Raw genomic sequence first — 19,461 nt, forward strand, 5'->3', positions numbered from 1 at the left:
CCAGTTTGTCCCTCAAGTCCTGACAAAGCAGACAAGTCCAATCCACTCAAGTTTATTGGTTTTCTCTAACCTAGCACTCACAGATCCCTTTAATGAAGGGATTCCTTGTGGTTTGCAGCCAGAGATAGTTTCCAGACTCCACAACAGCAACTGCTCACACAGTAGTCAGTAGGGAAAATGACTCAGATTTAACACCTGCCTCGTTACTCCATTAGTCTAGTCCTTCTTGATCAAACATGAGCCTTTCTTTCCCTTGTGTGTTTGTGTGTTTCAGAGTTGGAAATTTTCTCAGCTATCAAGCAGACATCAAAAGTGGCCTAGACTAGCATGGTCCAAGGTAAGTATGATTCTATTTTTTTCTAGATGCCATATTTTTTTCTCCCTTGGTTCTAGGGCTCAAACTCTGGTCTTGGATGATGTTGCTAAGTTCCATTTTGCTCAATGTTATCACCCTACCTCTTGAGCCACAGTGCCACTTCTGTTTTTTTCTGTGATTAATTAAAGCCACATTTAATAAGAAAAACGATTGATTGTAATAAAATGTTTCATTTCACCTAGCAGACCAAGAAGATGATCATTTCAATATAATTAATATGAAAGGTAATCGGTGAGATTCCTTGCACACTTTTTATCATGAATTCTTTTCTCTATGCAGTTCTAGAGCTGAGTTTCAATTAACATGTAGCTAAACCTAAGTTAATAGTGCTGTAATGATATTAGGAACTTACCTAGAGTACATTTCAAGTGCAGGTACATTACAAGAAAAAGGGCAATGAGGTGAGAGGTTCATTTGTTTCACAGTTCATTATCTATACCAAAGCATCATGAGGCATATCTTTTATTGAAAAGAAGCAAATCGGCTGGGTGCGGTCTGTAATCCTAGCTACTCAGGAGGCTGAGACCTGAGGATCACAGTTCAAAGCCAAACTGGGCACTAAAGATTGTGAGACTCTTATCTCCAATTAACCACTAGAAAACGGGAAGTGGTGTTGAGGCTCAAGGGGTAGGGCAGTAGCTTTGAGCTGAAGAGCTCAAGGACAGCGACCAGACCCAGAGTTCAAGCCCCATGACTGACAAAAAAAAAAAAGCAAATTACCTGACTTTTGTCACTGTAATCCCTCTGTACATCACCTTTATTATAATTAAAAAAATAAAAATTACAAAAAGAAACACACAGCAAAGACCTGCAATTCACTGTTCTAGGTGTGCCTTACTAAATCATATAGCTAATACCATCTTATTTTAACTTTATCAAAATCATAGAGACAGGGCCGGGAGTTTGGCCTAGTGGTTAAAGTGCTTGCCTAGCATGCACGAAGAACTGGGTTCGATTCCTCGGTACCACATACATTAAAAAAAGCCGGAAATGGTGCTGAGGCTCAAGTGGTAGAGCTCTAGCCTTGAGAAAGTCCAAGGACAGTGCTCAGGCCCTGAGCTTAAGCCCAGGACTAGCAAAAAAGAAAAAAATCATAAAGAAATCACCCAAAGCAATCATTGTCTCTAAGAGAATGATGGATAGCCTGTATTCTTCTACTTCCTACATGTGTTTTTCAACACTGAGTTATGAGGAAAACTGTAAAGCTAGTCTTGAGCAAAATATGTTTTCTGTTTTAAGCCATTATACCTTTGCTGTTGGCTGATACAACCCATATGGTTGAAGCACTGGCATAGCCAAAAGGCATCTCCCCCACCCCAGCCACCATACTTACAGCCAATCATCATGATGGCCACAGCAAAGATCTTCTCGATGTCTGTGGATGGGGCGATGTTCCCGAAGCCCACACTGGTGAGGCTGGTCATGGTGAAATACAGTGAGGAGATGTACACAGAGTTCTTACTGGGACCACCTTCCCATTTCCCTGAACCAGACCCATTAAACTGGTAAGGAGTGCCAATGTCCATTGCCAATTGGTAGAGCCAACTGTTGTTGCGGATTGTCTTGGTGTCCTCATCAAAGATCTCATAGTCCCCGATGCTGTACCAGATACAGGCCATCCAGTGTGCAGCTAGCCCAAACACACACACCAGCAGGACTAGCACGGCAGCTCCATATTCAATGTAATGGTCCAGCTTACGGGCTACTCGCCCAAGACGGAGCAGCCGGACAACTTTCAGAGAGCTGAACAAGCTGCTGATGCCCTGGGAGAAGAAGAACACAACATCAGAGCCAAAGAACCAGTGTCAATGCTCCTTTCCCTTCCCCCACCAGTGCAGCTGTTTTTAAGCATAGTACATGCCCATTTGGGGGAACATTGTACAACCCTTAAAAATGAACATTGGAATTCTATTCCAAAGCACATAGCCATTAGCGTTCTTCTTCTTAAATTAAAAAACAAATAAGCAGATACTAAAACTAGTAGAATTACATTGTGCATGAGAAAACAAATACACATGAACAACTTTCCATACCATTACTTATTTTAAGGGTTGAAAATATTTCATATTATTGAACATGAAATATTTTTAAAGTTACATTCACATTTCTTTCACATTGCACAGCATTATATAATGGCATTCCATTGTGCATAAGCATACCAAGTGTTAGTAATAGGCAGGAAACACGAAAACATTCACAATGCCTATGGCTACATGTCAAGTCATGGAATTACAAACAATTTTGTTACATATGTATATATATATATACATGTTACACATGTATGTATTTACTTAATTCTTTTTTTCTTTGGCCAGTCCTGGAGCTTAAACTCAGGGCCCGGGCACTGTTCTTGAGCTTTCTCAAGGCTAGTGCTCTACCATTTGAGCCACAGCATCACTTCTGCGTGTGTTGTATTGAGGAATTAAACCCAGGGCTTCCGGCATGCTAGTCAAGCACTTTATCATTAGGCAATGCTCCTGGCCCCTTACTTTTTGTAATTATGATTATCACTATTATAATTAGAAAGAAAGTATTTGAAAACAGTTGTTAAAAAATTTAAAGAACTGGGGGCCGGGAGTTTGTCCTAGTGGTAGAGTGCCTGCCTAGCACACACGAAGACCCGGATTCGATTCCTTGGTACCACATGCATAGAAAAAAGAGCTGGAAGTGGTGCTGAGGCTCAAGTGGTAGAGCTCTAGCCTTGAGAAAGTCCAAGGACAGTGCTTAGGCCCTGAGCTAAAGCCCAGGACTGGCAAAAAAAAAAAATTAAAGAACTAAAGAGTTAGCTGGGAAGGATTGAGATTGTATTCTCTCAGGGAAATTACAAATATTTGGAAAACCCTATCATTCTGTCATGGTAACCAGACACCACTTACTTAAACACATCAACTGAGGAAAGTGAGTGCTAGAAGGAGCTTTATGGTTTCACCTGGCTGTGCCTCTTCTCTTTCAAGCTAGCAGTCATGAATCCAACCAGGTCGCGTCTATTCTCCACTTGATAATATTCTATTCAACAACACTAAGATGATAGAAAGAACTGCATGTGCTAGGAGCATGCTGTGAATCTGGATGCTTCAGTGACTTCTAGCTTCCCTTCTTTAGATAACAAAGAAGGTAGACCAAATGATCTCTTGGTCTTCTCCATTCCCCAACAGACTATCAAATGCAAGCAGATTTGAATAAATGACAGAAGCCATAACATCAAAGCCCTCCAACCTCCCAAAACAGGAAGTCCTCAGTTCAATTTAAAAGGAAGTGCTTAATTTCTTTCCTACTTCCATTAAGAGCCAATAAACAAGAAAACAAGAGAGAGACATTTCTTTGAAGCAAGACTTTTGTCCACTGTTTACATAGAGAAAAAAACCCTCAGAAGGATTCTATCCTCTGTTCTCAATACAGTACAGTTTCTATATCATCACTGTTCTGTCTTGTCTCACGTCTTCTGAATAACAGTTCCTGCCATCCATGCAGGGTCATGTTTTCTGATGCATCTCTGTCAGAGGCTCACTCTGAGCACATTTCCTCTTTGTGGGCACATAGCTGAATGCCACTTCTCAGCCTCCTTCCTCCATCTGAGTGGGGCCTGGGACTAGTTCCTAACAATGGAATGCAACATAACCCAACACAGGCATCACTTCCAGTTAATGCATGACTTCCTGTGACCTCAGGCCACTACTGAAGATGGTAGACCTACAGCTTTGAAGTAGATTGTGTCCCTGAAGAACCCTACAGAACCTTCCTCTCAAATCAAATTATAATGTGATGTGAATAAGGAAAAAGTCTGAAATTAGCACTGAAACTTAACATTCACCTTCTCTACCAAATACAGAGCCCTTCTGCGATGTGAACATATTGAACTTAGGCAGCACAATTTTGTCAGGGTAGACCACATATCAGGCTTTGCTGAGTTAATGTTGTTGTAGTTGTTTGTGCCAGTCCTGGGGCTTGAACTCAGGGCCCGGGCACTGTTTCAGGCTAATGTTCTACCGCTTGAGCCATAACTCTACTTCCAGCCTTTTGCTGGTTAACTGTAAGTAGGAATCTTATGGAGACAAGAATCTCAGACTTTCCTGCCCAGGATAACTTCCAACTGATATTCTCAGATTTCAGGCTCCTGAGTCACTAGTATTACAGGCCTAAGCCATTAGCACCTAGTTTGATAATGTTTTTTAGAAACAAATAAAGGAACTTGAGATGTAGCTCAGTGATAGAATCTTTTGTCTAGTATTTCCATGGGCCTGGGTTTAATCCCTAGCACAGGCAGATCAATCCACAATTAAAGTTTCTTAGCTATAAAATTTACAACAGCAATAATCATTTCTTATCTATTAACTTAGACAAAGTTCATGTTCATCAAAAATTTTTGTCTCTATTTCCTTCCAAGTGATTTGTCTTTAAAAGCCTGCCTTGCAGAAAGGACTGAGAAACTCCTTGTCTTAAAGTGTAACACACTGATGAGGGTAAAGGGACAGCCTGTCTCCACGGGGCATTTGCATTCTGACAGAAGAGAAACCTAAAAAACCCAATTTCTAATAGTAGGAAGAAAGCACAAGCAGCCGAGATGAAGGGGATATTTTGGGAGACAAAGGAAACTTTTCAGTGACTCAGACATCAAACAGCATGTAAGCAGCCACCTACACCCCACCTCCTCCAAAGGAGGTTCCTGAGATCATCTTCTAAAGCACTTATACTGTGGAGCAGAACTTAGTACCCAGGACAAAACCGTCCTCATTTTTCCTCACTCCTATTCAATCAGAGCAACATGTCTGTGCTTGAAAGCTCCTTGAAGGGGTGGCCATCCTGCCTCTCCTTGACCTTTGTCCTTCACCATTTCCAGCCATACTACATCTCAGAGATCCCGTTCTGTCATACGTATTTGTGGAAGTAAATTATGGGGCTCCATCTGTGTGTGTGTGTGTGTGTGTGTGTGTGTGTGTGTGTGTGTGTGTGTGTTGCTAGGGATCAAACTCAAGGTTTTGCGCATATAAGGCAAGTGTTCTACTCTTCCCTTCTACATCACTTCCCAATGGCCACTGTGCATGTATGCCATTCACTGCATGTGTATTGAGCATCCTCCTATGTTGGGCTGCACGAGCGCACCAGCATTCCTGCTCAGACACTTCCCTCCATCCACAATGCCTGCATGTCCTGCTACAACCAGCTGGCATCCTCAGGCTTGTCACCAACTCCACCCTGAAGTCCCTCAAGACTACGTTGTAGTCATAACCATTTCCCCAAACTACAATAGGCCCTTTATCCTGCTAAAGGCAGGAGTCACTTATCATTTTAGAAGGACCCTACAGTCAGATGGATAGTGTCATTCCCTCGAACTCTACATCCTTCCTAAAAACTCAGAATGTGATTTCTCTTGGAGATGGGCTAGCAAGGGATATTGTTATTGTTAGTTCAGGCCATATTGGAGTAGGGTGGGCCTTCAATAAGGCATGACTGATGTCCTTATAAGAAGAGAAGACATAGAGGAAGAACAGCATATCTTAGATGAAGGTACAGAGCTAGAGCAATGAAGGAATGTCAAATGGGCCAGACACAGCAGAAGCTATGGAAAAGGTAAGCAAATGAGTTTGCCCACCACTCTGCCTATAACTTGGCTTCATACTTTCAATATCCCAGGTATTTCTGTTGTATGAAGTGTTGGATTTGTGGCATTTGTTTGGCAGATCTAGGAAACTAAAATACCCACACAAGGTTTAGAACACAATGACTTCTCATAAAAGGTTGTGCACATTTTCTAAACTGAACCAAGGAGTTTCAGTGATTAGAGAACTCTATCTCTTTCTCATTTTAGGGAGGACCGGGGATGCTACGACACAAGAACTTCTTCACCATGTTACTTATCTCTGAACACTAATTATTACACAGTGATTGTATAAGGTACCTTATTGCATTAGCAGCTGGAATTCTGTCTTTTTAAAAACTATCAATTTGGTGTTTTTTCTTCCTTACATTCCTGAAGTTGTCGATGAGAAAAATAAAACAAAATTCTCTAATCGCTCTTTAAAAAAAAAAAATTAGAACTCTAAACCTTTACACAGAGAGAGAGAGAGATTTCCCCAGAGACTTCTTACATCAAAAAACCCGTCTCACATTTCAAATATTTTCACAGAGCTCTTTGTCATAACCTGCAAATTATAGGGAGCCAAGAATTAGATGCTGGGTCAATATGAATGAAGGGACAGCAAGAATCAGTGGTATTTAGCTTCATCTTGGAAGGTCAACAACTAATAGGCGAGGGAAGGCCTTGGAAATCTCAAAAACCTCAGCTGTAAATGATGGTGATATAATTCATATTAAGATGAACCCTTAGTAATTATCAGGAAAAAAAACTAGCAAGTTTTACCCAGTCATTCCACCTGAATAAATCATTCACTTAAATTTGACTTTATCTTGCCAATCTGGCTTTATCTCACCCATGATCTGATTCTAGTTTTATTTTTTCCTTAATTTTTTTCTGTTAGACATAAAAGTTCAAAACTGATGACAATAGGTTACTGAAAAGAAATAGTCAATCCAATTCTTAGATCTATATGGGACATAATTCCATGACTAGTTAGAAAAAAATTTAATAATAGCTGTTTTCACAGACCTATGGCCACCTAATCTTTGACAAGGGAGCCAAAAAAATATAATGGAAGAAAGACAGCCTTTTCAACAAGTGGTGCTGGCAGAACTGGTTAAGCACCTGCAGAAAACTAAAATTGGACCATTCTCTGTCACCCTGCACTAGAATTAACTCCAAATGGATCAAAGACCTTGAGGTAAAAGCGACACACTGAAAACTTCACAAGACAGAATAGGAGACACACTAGGCCTCCTTGGCACAGGTCGAAACTTTCTCAATAAGGTCCAAGAAACACAACAAATCAGTGGAAGACTGGGTAAGTGGGACTGCATTAAACTGCAGAGCTTCTGTAGGGCAAAGGACATAGCTAGTAAATTAATTAGGAAGTTTACAGAGTAGGAGAAGATCTTCACTAACCATACAACAGACAAAGGCCTCATATCTAAAATATATCAACAACTCAAAAAATTGAATCACTCCAAAACTAACCTCCAAAGAAACAACCATCCCATCAAAAGATGGGCCAAAGACTTAAAGAGAGTCTTCTCTGAAGAAGAAACAAAAATGGCCTATAGACACATGAAGAAATGCTCCACATCTCTGGTCATAAAAGAAATGCAAATCAAAACAACTCTAAGATTCCACCTCACTCCAGTTAGAATGGCCAGGATCAAGAAAACTAATAACAACAGGTGCTGGAGGGGATGTGGCCAGGAGGGATCACTACTACACTGTTGGGGGAGTGCAAACTCATTCAACCACTATGGAAAGCAGTATGGCAGTTTCTCAAAAGACTCAACATAGAACTCCCCTATGACCCAGCAATTCCACTACTTGGCATTTACCCAATCATCCAGAATCAAGGGCATACTAAATCCACTAGCACAACAATGTTCATTGCAGCACTATTTACCATAGCAAAGATATGGAACCAACCCAGATGTCCCTCAGTTGATGAGTGGATCAACAAGATGTGGTATTTATACACAATGGAATTCTATACTGCTGTCAGAAAGAAAGACATTGCCCTATTTGTTAGGAAATGGAAAGACTTAGAAAAAATCATATTAAGTGGAGTAAGCCAGACTCAAAGGAACATAGGCTCAATGGTTTCCCTCATTCGCCATAATCAGTAGAAACTTTGGACTCTTCTAGCAGAGATTTGCAATAGAGCAAAACCTAGATACATAGGCCATACAGTATGATACTAAATGAAAGGACCACTAGGATATAAAAACAAAAGCCATATAATGAGTGATGGTTGTCCTTAATGTACTATGTTATCTCTCATCTCTTTTGCTGTCCCTTGGTTATCTCATATTGTTACAGTATTTCACTTTGTTATCTGATATATTGGATAAATGCGTATTTGGTTATTTGAAATTGGATAGGGAAGAGGGGGAAACAAGATGAGGGGTGGGGTTGGAGGGAAGGGAAATGGGGACCAAGACATGAGAAAGGGTATCAATGTATGTAAAATAATGAACCTTCCATCTGGTGAATGTAATGTAACCCTTCTATTAATTACAATGAAAATATATAAAAAAAGAATATTTGTTTTGTTGTTGCCTTTTTTGTGCCAGTTCTGGGGTTCAAACTCAAAGCTAATTCTCTACCAGTAGAACCACAGCTCCACTTCTGGCTTTTTGATGATTAACTGGAGATTAGAGCCTCATGAACTTTCCTGCCCTGGCTGTCTTTGAATTGAGATCCTCAGATCTCAGCATCCTAAGTAGTTAGGATTATAGGTATGTGCCATCACCCATCCTAAGAATTGTTTTTATTGTTTTTGACCCTATATTATTTATAATCACTCCTGTCCTGCATCTACCACTAGGCCACCATCCCAGCTCCTTCAGCTACTCTTTGAACAAACTGAGCTCCTAAAATGTGGCTGAATTAACCAAGGAATCTAAGCACTAAATAACTAATCAAAGACAAGCTAGACCCAAATCTTTGCCCTCACAACTTTCATTTAATTGATAGATATATAATAGAGTACTTCACTAAAATACATTCTATATACTATATTATGATAAGATGAACCATAAGGCTATCTAAGGGAAGCATGTTCCAGAAGGAAAGAACAGTAAGTCCAAAAGGTTCTAAGCTATAAATGGCACTTGTTACACTGTCTAATATATTAGGCTGCCAGGTCTTTGAGAACTAGAAGCACACCGTGAGTGAGGATAATTAGTATCTATCAAGTGCTTTTGAACTGCTGGGCCCAGAAAATACTTTATCTACATCTTACTTAATCCTTCTAACCTGTTGAGATAAGTATATTGTATACATAGTGTACAGATAAAGAAATTGATACAAAGATCATTTGTTGAGCCCGACAGAAGCTACCTTTAATCCCCTACCTTTGGAGTTCTAACTCCTTGTGGATGCTGCATCAATGCATGTTGAATGAAAACCTAACCCACGATTTCTAAGAGGTCATGACAAGGCTGAGGGTGTGGCTTAAGCATTAGAATGCCTGCCTAGCAAGCTTAAAGCAGTAAGTTCCCATTCCATTACTGAAAAAAGAGCCATTTGGCAGTAAATATAGTATCTATGATAAGGTTTGTGATGGTTAATTTGGGATATCAACTTGACTAGATTCAGAGATGCTTAGAAAACTGGTAATATGTATTTCTGGGTACGTCTATAAGGCTGTGTCCTGAAAAGATTGGCGTGGCTTAGTGAAGCAAATGGAAAAGCCTTGCCCTGAATGTAGATGGCATTATCCAATCGAAAATACTTCTTCCTTCTCTCCCATTCTTCCTTCTAAGCTGCTGCTGCTGCTCTTAGACATCAGACTAAGACTTTTAGACTCGGACTCATACCAGTGGCCCTGGAAAGGAGGACAACTTAGGTCTTTGACCTTGGATTAGGAACCACATTATTCATATCTCTGGTCTGAGACTCCTTGCTTTTTGGCTAGGGCCATCGTACTCTACTTTCTAGCTCTCCAGCTTACAGACAGTTGTTTCTGGAACTTTCTATGATCATTGAGTCTGCTGAATCGATTCCCATATCTCTCTACATATGTACTATTCTTCTGGTTCTCTTTCTGGAGAACCCTAGCTAGTACACAGATTTATTACTTTATTAACACAAATTGGTTTGTTTGTTGTTGTTTAAAAAAAAAACAGCAATGACTTCAAGAATAATTTTCCATGAAGAGCTCGTCACTTTGAGAACTGCACAGCCACTTCAACTGCATAATGAAATCAATTGGCTTACCAGATTTTATTGGAAGGTATTCACTGAAGCTTAAATATAATTTGCTTTTCCTTCATTATTTCAACATTTTACTTTAGGCTTGTTTAATTTGATTCAACAATCATTTCCCAAAAACCTGGTATAGTATAGGATGGGAAAACACAATCAAGTGCTACAGAAACAAGGGAGACCCAGATCGCTGCCCTGTGCTATTATAATCAAGCCCCACACACAATCACAGGTTTACTGCTTCTGTATAACTAAGTGGGTGCCTCTCCTGTGGTTAAGCAGACAAGGAATTTTCTTCTAGTTCATTCAGCAGGTCTGATGGCCAGATTCAGTGAAAGGATGTGGTTCATGAGTCTAAGGAAAGCTGTTAACTAAAAATGGGCTCATTCACATTCTTCTATTTGTTTAGGCCAATAATGTTATCCAAAAGGCGCAACTGCATTCCCCATGGAAGTTTAGAAATAATTGTTAAAACATCTACTTCTATTCTGTTTACCACTGCCCTCTGTTGGGATATTATACAATTGGGTTTTCTTTTCTTTTAGTGGTACTGAAAACAAAGACATATATCACTAGCCAAATAAAATCCAAAGGATAGGAATTAGAGAATCAGATTTTATCAAGCTCTGTCTCCATCACCTCAGAATAGTTAATCCCAGATTTACTTCTTCCAAGGGAGATGAATTCTCAAGTACCAAAGAATATATTTTCTCTTACATTAAAGGTAGCCATGTTGTGCCCACAGCTTTGATAGTGACACAGACTTAGCTATGATTTGTGTCTGCTAGGCTAAGGGGAACCCACAGTGACTTTTATGAGAGTTACATCTATAGGTCTCTTTGCCACTGGGACCAAAGTAGAGTCGTGGTTCACCTGTCACTTCCCTGGCCAGAGCTCCTGTGACAAAATAGCACTGACATTAGGAAAGCGTCATTTTAGCTAGGAAGAGTCTAGGAAGTAAAGAAGCAGCCAGAACGCTCACCACATGTGACATCACTCTCTATTAAAGCAGAGAGTGGCATAATTCCCTGTGCAGTCTAATTCCACTTGGAAAGACATACATTCCCTCCCCAAACATACTCCATCCTGATCCAATAGCAAGCTTCAAGGAGGAAGATGGGAGCTACCCACAGCTCTGGAGTTAGTGGTATAGGCTGTCAAGCTCCTTGGTTGTAATCTAGTTAAGAGTTCAGTGCAGCAGACTAGGGGTTTCCGATTCTCAGAATCCAGCTCACTTGTGAGAAGCAAAGCCAAGCTATACCCATAGAGCAGGTCACTGGCAACAAGCTTGGCCCTGTGGCATTTTTAGATGTGGCTGAGAAAGGGACAGGAGAAAGATTTTCTAAACCCTTAGGTCTTGGGTAATAAGGATTCCAGTAGGGATGAGGGCCAGTGTTGTGTCTTTCACATTGTTCGTGGTTTTAACTGTGATCAGTTTTCACAAATAGACACCAATCTGCAAGGTGCTTCCTTGCAGCTCTGCAGTGAGTGGTGAGGAGATTACCAATCACTAGATTCTCCCTTCCCCGAAGCAACTGACACGCACAGCTCTTCTCTCCTACCATCTGGCCTTGTGGGGATAAGTCTCTGTAGGAATATTCTAGAGGGGAAAAATTTATGGCTCCTAGTAAAAATAGAGGCTTCCAGTAAAAAAAAAAATGATAGATAGATAGACAGACAGACAGACAGACAGACAGACAGACAGACAGACAGACTAAAGTTTCTGGAAGCAAAGGAAGGATATTTTGTGTGGATTAAAATAATCTGTAGTTTTTATGACTTTGGGGAAAAAAAGCAAAGCAATAAAGAAGAAATGGTCTTCTGATTAGAAATTAAAGGGTACACAGGAGTCCTGTGTACACACCAAAGTCATGTGGCGCCAGGTCTTGCCTCTAATGTGTGTTTACTGGTTCTGTGATCCCGGTATGTCACCAAGGCTCTCAGAACTCCACTCTTACCCCCATTAAATTGGGGAGAATATATATCTACAGGGTACATAGAGTTCGTGAAAGTATTTGTTGGGGGTAGTGTACAAGTGATAGCCACCTTATCTCTTCCCATTCTAAAAATACAGCCAAAAAGGAAATGAAGCTAGGCATACCGGTTCACGGTGGTTCACGCCTATAATCCCAGCACTCCGCAGGCTAATGCAAGAGGACTGGGAGTTCCCAGTCCAACCTGGGCAACAGTGAGCTTCAGGAAGGCTGGGCTACAGCGCAAGGCTTTGTCTCAACAATGAAACAAATCAGTAAATAAATAACTACTCAAGGAAAAGAGAATCACTCAAAGGACAAACTAGTCCTCCATGAAAGAGAAAAGATCTGAATTGTCAGAAAGAAGTCCCCTCTATCTGAGGATTATGAATCAAGAGAGGAAAGTGAGTCTCTTCTCAAACCAAGTTTGAGCATACGTAATTGATCAAAGCAGTTATGCGGGATGCAGGAAAGGAAGCAGATAATCAGACCTTGAATTTCTGTACATGTAGAGAGACCTGAGAGAAATAAAATTTAGTCTCAATTGATAGAGATTTCAAGATCAAAGATGGATGAAACAAGGAAAGCTTACAATCACTGCCCATATATTTGTATTTTTAAATAGGCTTTAGGAGATGTAGCACTGTCTACAATAATTTTAAATTATTAAAGTAACAGACATGCCACTTGGAAGTTTCTTTTAATGGAAATGTTGTATATAGACCTTAATCTAATAACCCAAGCCTGCCCATTAATAATAAATTAAATAAATACTAATAATTTATGAGGTACTTGAAGTATGCCAAGAAGTCCTAAATTTATTTTCAAACGTATTAACTCAACTCTTATGACGAACTTATAGGACAAATACTATTGTTCTTCTCCCCGTTTCATACTCATGTCTGAGCTCTTTATAAATTAACTGTTGGAAAAGCAGCCACAAGGGATGAGTTGTATGTTGATTGCAATCAGGCTTCTAAAAATGAGCAGGGAAATCAAACTCTCCATGGCTATTTCCAAGATATCAGCCAAAACAGCTTCCTGGTTCTCACGTTCACTCCAAAATCCACCTGACAATAGTTGGAGAGAACTGATAAGTCCTGCCATCTTTATTAGCAGTGGGCAGCTGTGTGCACACAGCAGGTAGCAGAATGAAAAGAAAACAAAAACCAAAAAACTCCTCCTTCCATCACTGAAAGTTATATGCTATAAAAAAAAAAAAAAGGTGAGGGACAGAAGGTATTGCGTTCAAGACTCTGGGCCCAGGCTCTAGAAACAAGCAGGTTGGCCTCCTAGAATTACCAAGGAAAGTACCCTATGTACACTATTGTAAACTCAATAGATTCAGTTTTTACACACAAACACACACACATACACAGAACAGGTTATTGGCTTCAACTTTAAGTGCTTTTTCTTATTCATACCATCTTGCCTGGGAAATTAGGCTGTTTTCTTCTCTTCTCTGAGCATCAATACCCTCTTCTGGGGTTGGGCTGAGAGTCTTGAGAGTCTTTTGATATTCATTTTTTTTTAAACTTCAGTAGCTGGGCTGGATTTACCCTGCAGGTTCTCTAGCCTTCACAAGGTTCACAGCAATGCTATGAGACAATAGCCAAACAATTCATAGGGACTTTACAGAAAGATTAAAAATGAGAAGTATTACAAAGGAGTGCCAGAGGCAATAGCAGAATTATTTAGACTACTTTTTTAAAAGTCATGATGCAGGTATGGAGAATCATTTAAATCTCTCCTGGTGACACTGGAACACAATCTCCTATTTGTGCAGAACACAGCCCTCAGTTGCAAAGGCCCTGTGGGCAAGCAAACAGAGCCACCGTTCCCAGGCCAGAAAGCAGATGGCTAAAGGAAGCTGCCAAGAGGTGGGGTTGCTAAACAGCCTAGATCCGAACAGAAGGCTGTGTGTGGATAGAAGCCTTGGCTCCGAAGTGCTGAGAGTACATGGCTGTGGATCAGAAGGGGACTCTGGAGATCACCTAGTCCACAATCCTTGTTTTAGAGATAAGGAAACAGAGGTTCAGGAATTGGTGAAAGTCCAGACAGGAGAGCAAATGACAAAACCAAGACAAAAACCCCTGCTTTCCTGACTTCTTACCCAGTGCACTTTAAATTATCTATGTGGCCAACACAAGACACAAGAGTGCACTGTTTTTATTATGGTAAGATCTACGTAAAACTTAACATTTTACCCAGTTTTAAGTATATAGTTTGGTGGCATTAAATTCATCCACTGTGTTGTATCACAATCGCCAGTATCCATTCTCTCAAACCTTTCATCTTTTTAACTGGAAACCTAGTTCCTAAAGCAATCTCTCTCCTGTCTTCCCTCAGCTGCTGTCATCCTCGAGTCTTTCTGTCTCATCGAATTTGCCTGTCCAAGTCATCTTATAAATATCCTCGTCAGCACAGGATATTGGTTTTCCTGTGCCTGGGATATTTCACCTAGCGTGTTTCCGGGGCTTGCATATGTTCTAACATGTCATAAATGTCATTCCATTTTGTGAATGAGGAATACTCCATTGCAAATACATTCCATATGGTTTAGTCATCCATTTGTCCATGGACTTGAATTGTCTCTAATTTTTGGCTAGTGTGAATGATGCTGTTATAAGCATGGGGGGAAACAAATATCTTGGGTTTTGTGATTGGAGATACTATTTCATGCTAGAGTACTTTCTTAAAATATGCAAGGCTTTGAGTTCCATCCCTTGGTACTACAAAAAAATTAAATGGTTTTCAACAAATACCTTTACAGTATTTTCTATAGGCTAGGTTCGGCATATTACAAACATGACCTCCTTTAATTTCTTATAACTCTTGTGGGTAGCAGCTACTATGATCCATTCTACAAAGAAGGAAAGGTTTAGTAATGTTCCTAAGATAACAAAATAGCAAAGCCAGGTTCATATCCAGCCACTAGGCTTGGAGTGGCTAGCAGGCCACAGTAGGAAAGAGGAAAAAATGTCACAATAAATAGGCCTTCCAGTGGCTTCCTCATATGAGTACAGTGGTCTGCCTCCTGACTCAGGATATCACCATCCAGCTTCTTCCCATTGCCTCCTACTTCCTTCTCATTCTCTACACCCACAACGAGCCATTATTATAAAATGTATACCTTCAGACAGGTCAGGTACCCTCCTACCTCAGAGCCTTTGCACTTGTTTCTCCTCTGCCAGGAAAATACTTGTGCCTAGGTAGCTCTCATTCATCTTGGGATCTGTTTAAGTAGTACTTTCTCCAAAGAAACCATTTCAAATGCACACTGTTGGCCGGGAGTTTGGCCTAGTGGTTAAAGTGCTTGCCTAGCATGCATGAAGACCCGGGTTTGATTCCTCGGTACCACATACATAGAAAAAAGCCGGAAGTGGTGCTGAGGCTCAAGTGGTAGAGCTCTAGCCTTGAGAAAGTCCAAGGACAGTGCTCAGGCTCTGAGCTCAAGCCCAGGACTGGAAAAAAAAAATGCACACTGTTTCCTATGGTAATCTGCAACCCAACCGACCCCGCACCTCTTCTGTGTTTTGTTTTTCTCTGAGCATTGATCAGCAGTCAGCATGTAGAGGCTTACAATGCTTGTGACCACCTCCTCACACACAGGGATGCAGTCACTGCGTTAATGAGCCGTCACCAGTGCCCTGGTGACAGCATCCATTGCCACTACACAGCTTAGAGCTGCTCTTCCATCAACATCATCCCACTTGATCTCCATCCAATAACGGCCAATGGCTTAGAGCAATCACAGCAGGAAGGCTGGACTTCAGATCTTCCCCTCCCCCCGCCCCCACCCATGGGTCAAAGCAGACTCCTGGTAGTCTGGGGCATGGCTTGTGCTTTCTTGGACGATGTTGGGAGTATAGCTGGTATCTCAGAAACCGGAAACAGCCCTGCTTGCCTTGGGGAGGTGTGGTGCCCTGCCCCTCCCTCGTGAAAACCCAGAGGCAGAAACCATGTTTCAGAGTCACAAATCCTCTTCCATTTGCTTCGATGCAACTAGGCCACTTGCGCGTGATGCAGACTGTCACCAAGATGTTTCTGTTTGGGAAACTCCTGTATTACTCATCTCACTGGAGATGCAGAGAGGTCCTGTGCTGCTTTCTCTGGGTTTCAATGACAGCCCACGAGACCCGGAGCCCACAATACACAAGGGAGCACAAAAGTCCCAAATTAGTTCCTAGTTCTTCACCAGGACTGATCTCCCTCATTTCTTCACTTCTACCTCAGGCCCCTGGATCCAGCCCTCACCTGCTTCTCCTGCCTCCTTTCTCTCTTCTCCGGCCTTCTCCACACTCCCTACCATGGTCACACTGGGAAGCTGGAATTCCCACATGGGTTTTGGTCTGTCTTACCCCTGGCCTTCAAGCAGGCCGCCCTTCGTGGATAAAATGATGTCTTCTGCTGTCCATCCCTCCTTTTGTTTCACTGGCCAAACTCCTTTTACACCCTTTCCTGTCAAGCTTTGCTTTAACCCCTTGGCCAGGGAGCCAAGTATCCTGTCCACATTCCTGCAGTAAACCCAACACTGTGCAGCAAACCAGCTGACTCAGCCCTCCTATCCCCCGACCACCTCACCTCACACCTATTCACTTTTTTAGGGCAGGTACTCTGTTTACTTTAGCACTGAAGCTCCACATCCTCCTGTTTCCATGCCTGGTATTACAGGGACACCCACACACACACCCAAAGTAATTGCTAAATACTTTGGCACTAAGATTGGCCTCTGAGGAGGCAGCTTCTGAACAAAGGTGAGACTTCTGCCCTAAAATTACCCCCCATTTGCAACTCGAGCCTTACCCCATGTTTACCATAGGATTATAGCTGAAAAGCCAATGTTAAATACACGTTTCCCTTTAAAATAAATGAAATAGAAATTAACCAGGGAATCATATACTTTTGATATTCCCCTGTGATATCACAGGTAAGGGGGAAAGAATTGGGAACAGCCTATATATCCAATAGCAGAGAGCTGTTTATTAAAACTACTTCATGCTCATGTGAGGCAAGATTGTACAGTTACCAGGAAAGTCAAACGATCAAGGATTCAGAGCCCAGAAATCATGGCTTTTACTTCCTGGCTCTGGATGGGATCTTGGGCATCTCAATCACTGAGCAATCCCAGGAAATGGGAATACTCCCTCTTGTCACCGGCCATTGTGACAGTAAAGGATTTAAGTGTCAGAGCATTACATAAATACAAAGTCATTAAAATTATCATGATGACAATGACTACAGAAGAGTTTTGGGCTCAGTGAGAAAAACTACGTACAAAACTATATCTGATGACATAAATTGTGTGTACATTTTAGATAAAGACTCAAGAAGAAATAGAAATGAACATTTACTGGGCTAAGGCAAGGGTCAGTAAATCTCTTCTGTGGAGGGCCAGATGATGAGCATTTTAGGCTTTAGTGCCACAGCGTGTTCGTCCTATCTACTCCACATGGCTGTGATTGTCCCAAAGTTTCCATAATCCTGTGTTCTAACTAAACTTCTCTGTGAACTCTAAAATTGGAATTTCGTATTGTTTCACAGATCACAAGATAGTACGGTTCTCTCTCTTGATTTTCTTTAACTATTTAAAGATGCTAAACAAACAAACCCTCTGGACTCAGAGGCTATACAAAAGCAATGGATGGGCCAGATAAGGCCTATAGGCCACAGTTGGCTGGTCACTGGGTTAGGATAACACGGAAGGAAAACAAATTTCTTTTGTTATAATTTTCCCTAATATGACTGCATAATTTTTTTTTCTATTTCGGAGTAGTAAGGAAGAGAACCATGAATTTCCTAGAAGCTGCCAGAGCCTTTCAAAACTGGCCAAGTTCAGATTCAAACATGAGTCAAGTAGCCTTCACATCTTAGACTCTCACCTCAGTCTCTCTTCAGAGACTCCAGCATGTGGCTTGTTTAGTCTTCAACTATGATACTTTAAGTTCCTTTCCAATGTGTTAACCCTCTTAACCCACACCTTTCTACTGTCCTCAAGACCAGCCCCTGAGCCAGGAGTACAGAGCTCACGTAGCATGCACAAAGCCCTTCGTTCGATTCCTTGGTATCACATACACAGAAAAAGCTGGAAATGAGACTGTGGCTCCAGTGGCAGAGCACTAGCCTTGAGCAAAAATTGTCCAAGGACAGTGCCCAGGCTCTGAATTCAAGCCCCAAGACTGGCAAAAAGAAAAAAAAAAAGGCCAACCCCTAAGCTTGTCTCCTTTGAATATGATTGAAAACATAGTCCTCAGTTGTTACATTCCAGAATATCTGTGTGTTTCCCCAAAAGATAATAGGACCTACGGCAGGACCAGTGATTTCTGCTATTTTTATGCCTCCCACAGCACCTCCTGGAGGCCTGTGTACAGCACAGCCGCTCAGAAACACTAGTTGAAAGGTGAGAAGGCAGCAATCCAGGCCAAGAGTAGGGTAGTAGCAGATGATCCAGGCTTGCAGCCCACCGTTGGCTTTCGCGATGGCAGGACAGTGCTCTCTACAGATCGGCTGCAATTAGCTATATTGCCCTCACAATGGTTCATCTGGTCATTATTTTCACACATTCTAAGCTTCTGTAAAACTAATTACATTCTGTGCACAGCGCCACTCACCCCAATTATAGGACTTAGCAACAACATTATGAGATAACATTGTACAAAACTGCTGTGAATCAACTGGCTGTGTGTAAGGAGGTGTTTTTATAAAGAAGAATGGAGAAGCGACCATGTGAAACCTGCTTCAATGAAACACAGTATTCTTCTGAAACCAGAAGCCAGTGAGGAAAAGACTGCCAAGCCACACAGACACACGTAGAACAAGAACAAAAACAGATGTAAAACATTTTCTTCCTCTATGTGTCTGCTCTCCTAGCACCAACGAACAAGGCTTTGTGAGCCCCCTCCAGAGTGCCATCTACTGTTCAGGCAAGAGGAGGGCAAGTGGGAAGCTCACTACCTATGTCCCACTTCTTAGCAAGTTCAGATGCCTCCAAGACCAGCTCCTGAGCTGGATGTGGATGGCTCTTGCCTGTAATCCTAGCTACTCAAGAGGTTGAGATCTGTGGGTGGATCATGGTTCAAAGCCAGCCCGAACATGAAAGTCCATGAGACTCTTATTTCTAATTAACCACCAGAAAACCAAAAGTGGCACTGTGGCTAAAGTGATAGAGCTCAGGGACAACTCCCAGGCCCAGAGTTCAAGCCCCATGACCAAAAAAAAAAAAAGACCAGCTCCAATCAGGAGCCCCAGAATGTGTCCAACTATTATCTGTTGCTTACTGTGAGTAGCAGATACTATGCCAAATGCTCTGCACA

General features: G+C 41.5%; 1 protein-coding gene across 1 annotated transcript in view; it reads right to left on the reverse strand.

Annotated features, from left to right (window-relative positions):
• Positions 1-19,461, reverse strand: part of LOC150038964 (voltage-gated delayed rectifier potassium channel KCNH1-like) — a 141,188-nt gene that overhangs the window by 8,141 nt on the left and 113,586 nt on the right. Inside the window, exon 7 of the mRNA XM_090328109.1 lies at positions 1,710-2,139. Within this exon, the coding sequence (XP_090184235.1) occupies positions 1,710-2,139 (430 nt within the window). The remainder of the gene's footprint in view (positions 1-1,709; positions 2,140-19,461) is intronic.

Source organism: Megascapheus bottae, unplaced genomic scaffold, assembly GCF_031878675.1.
Source record: "Megascapheus bottae isolate mThoBot1 unplaced genomic scaffold, mThoBot2.hap1 H_1, whole genome shotgun sequence".
Lineage (NCBI taxonomy): Eukaryota > Metazoa > Chordata > Mammalia > Rodentia > Geomyidae > Megascapheus > Megascapheus bottae.